This window comes from Sphaeroforma arctica, assembly GCF_001186125.1.
Source record: "Sphaeroforma arctica JP610 unplaced genomic scaffold supercont1.3722, whole genome shotgun sequence".
NCBI lineage: Eukaryota > Ichthyosporea > Ichthyophonida > Sphaeroforma > Sphaeroforma arctica.
The window spans coordinates 212-3100 of record NW_014036836.1 but is presented as its reverse complement, the minus strand read 5'-3'; the positions used below and the strand labels follow the sequence as shown (position 1 = coordinate 3100).

Genomic DNA, 2889 nt, shown 5'->3' with positions numbered 1-2889 from the left:
ATACATATATCTGTTTACATATATAATTCATATATACATATATATACGAGTGTGTGTGCTTATATATATATATATATATATATTATATATATATATGTGTGTGTGTGTTTGTGTGTATCTTTACGGGGTCAAGTAGAAGTTGTATTTAACACTCGAGTCTAGCCCTAGCGAAAAAAGCATGCATTAATTTGTAGTTTCGACGTTGTGTACGAGGCCACAATAAGATGTGAGATGCCCATACCCTAGCGGTTCGGTGTGGATGCCCTTCTGCGAATCTGGTTTAGTGCTGTTTGTAGTGTAGAGTTGGAATTTGATTAGAAAATCGATTATTTATCTCATATATCACAAGGTCAACTTTCAAAGGCGGGTAGAGACTATATGTTAGTTGGGAAAAGTAGAATACAGAGTGAAGAAATTACGTAACGGCCTAGTTTCAATAGAGAGGCTTGTGTGTTATGCGCAGTTGTCAAAAACCTTGCACTTTAATATTATAATATTATCCTTTATATGTTCGCAATAGCTATTTGAGAGGTGCATAGTGTCTCCTTATTCCTAAATCACAGAAAACGAGTCCGAATTGACTCGCTACCATACACACAAACCCCGCTAGCATGAGTACACACAATACAATCTCAGGCATACGCGAGACACAATACAGCTAGCCACTAAGGGCATTGGAAAGCCAGAACAACTTGCGCGTGTGCATACGATTCTATATATGTACATGACATAGACCTGCCAGTATACACACGAAACAACTACATGCACGATAGAGATAGGCTTAAACGAACAATCAACACGAAAGACTATACACAGGATAGCCTCGCACACTTACTAGTCTTGTGTCTTCGATCTGAAGTCGGGCCGCAAGCGGATGAGTTGCGAATCGTTGACGGCACTCCCAATGAATACTGCGAGTCAGAATAAAAGGGGGATTAGCAACCACCGAGTAGGTAATTCGGGTGGAAAAGCTAAATACCAAGGTTAAATACAGGCTAGGAATTATTGATATAGTTCAGATAAAAGGTCTTAACGAGGCACCTGACACTGAACATCCATAGATACTGATGCACAGCACAAAGTAGATGCACTCATACCACCACCATAGTCTGAGTATGCGCAGTATCTACAAAGCACCACACCTGTGCAGAGTTGCAGTGGTACACACATACCGACATTGTTGTCTATGTACGTCATACACGACGCCCAGGGCGTGCAGCCTATCTCCAGAATGGCGATATTGACTACCTCGTCCGATGCCGAGACGATCAGTTTGAGGACAAACAAAGTTCCGGTATGGTCGCTCAGTAGGAACCTGAATGGGTGGGCCGGATGAAAAATGAACGGGCAGGGTTGTATTTCAGGAAGTAGAGTGCGTTGTCAAGAACGGGAAAGGATAAAATTCGAGTCTTAGAGATGGTCAAAGCCTGCTGCAAGGTACGTGCCGATTGCTTAGACCTGATAGAATTCACTAGCTTATGAGCATACATCACGCCAAGCATGATAAATCAGAAGGAACCGCCGCCTGTGTGCCGTTGTAGTGAGGTAGTCCTGCAAATTCCTAAATAGCAGGGTCGTGCCAGATACTCGAGTGACTAAATTGCGGGAATCGAGTGTGTGGTAGAATATACACTGTAACATGAGCATTCGGAAGTAGTGTAAGATGGTTCACAAGGGCTAGTTTGTATACATACATTTCTTTCAAGTTTGTTCGTTCAGAAATCTGGTATCCATTCTGGTAAGTCAACAGTCGTTCTTGCAATTCGTGCCAAAGTGTCTAGAAGCATTCGTGTATTGTTCGGCTGGGATCAGATTGTGGTGTTGAAGAACACTGCTACGCGGCTGAGGGGATATCGCATAGACATCGCAACAAAATTCGATCTATTTCTAATCCGATCAAGCATGCCACAACCATACATACACAATTGACACTTCATGCATACACATGCGTGCGCAAGCACATACATAAGTACACACCATACCTGGTCTTGTCTGTATCCAAGGCGGTGTACGACGTCATGATGGTATTCTTGATAGCTATTGTGGTGTGGTACTCGCCGTTGTGGTAGGAGATGCTCTGCTCGCCAATAACAATAGCGCCGCCCACTGGCTCATGCACGGATATCAACAAGTGGGCCCCAGCTTCTATGTCGTTCTGCGACCACGGGCCATCTCGCATGTCCTTTTCGCGCATTGACATCTCATACGTTTTGAGGTGCCTGAGGAATAAATTTGTATCGGTATGAGGTTACATAAACTGTAAACCATACACACACAACAGAAGGAAGAAAAGGCACACACGGCCGCGGACCGTATAAACACTCAATGTACACATTCCGACACACACAACAAGGACACTACAGATGCACAGCAAACAGGTAGACACCTCCACACCAACGAGCCATTCTATTTACGGACCATTCTAAATATAGATTGTATAAAATCGACACCACATAATAGTTATATAGCATACAGATAGTTGAGCGAGTTTGCATGATGGGTACATCTCAAGTCAAACCCTTACCTTGATTCGCGGTGATCTTCGTACAGAATGAGTAGCGTCGGCCTCTGGTACCTGCGCAGAAACGGTACAGATATTGACACAGTGGCCTAGATAGAGAAACTTTTCCAGTATTATCCAATAGCCGCTTCAAACAGTTTATGACTAGTAATATTGCAACCTTCTGCGTGATCAATATCCAGAAGTATGTAGTTCAATCCGTAGTTTGGGACACTAAATATTGTTCGGTTTGTGAACAAATCGCGCTTTCCATTTGGAGAATCTGTGAATGGTCTTCAACCAACAAACTTGCAGCGGCAAGATACATTTGGAACGAACAGGCAAGTATACGTTACTTCCGGCCACAGTTCGATCATACACAGATCGCA

The 2889-nt window shown here is 43.2% G+C and overlaps 1 protein-coding gene across 1 annotated transcript; it reads right to left on the bottom strand.

The window, feature by feature from the left end:
* Positions 1-237: 237 nt before the first annotated feature.
* On the bottom strand, positions 238-2586 carry SARC_13772 (hypothetical protein; the record flags this gene model as incomplete). The annotated part of the gene is made up of 5 exons (XM_014292096.1): positions 238-286; positions 836-911; positions 1173-1315; positions 1983-2219; positions 2525-2586. Coding segments are annotated over 5 exons (567 nt in total), but the record flags the coding sequence as incomplete, so codon positions are not given.
* Between the last annotated feature and the right edge of the window lie 303 nt (positions 2587-2889).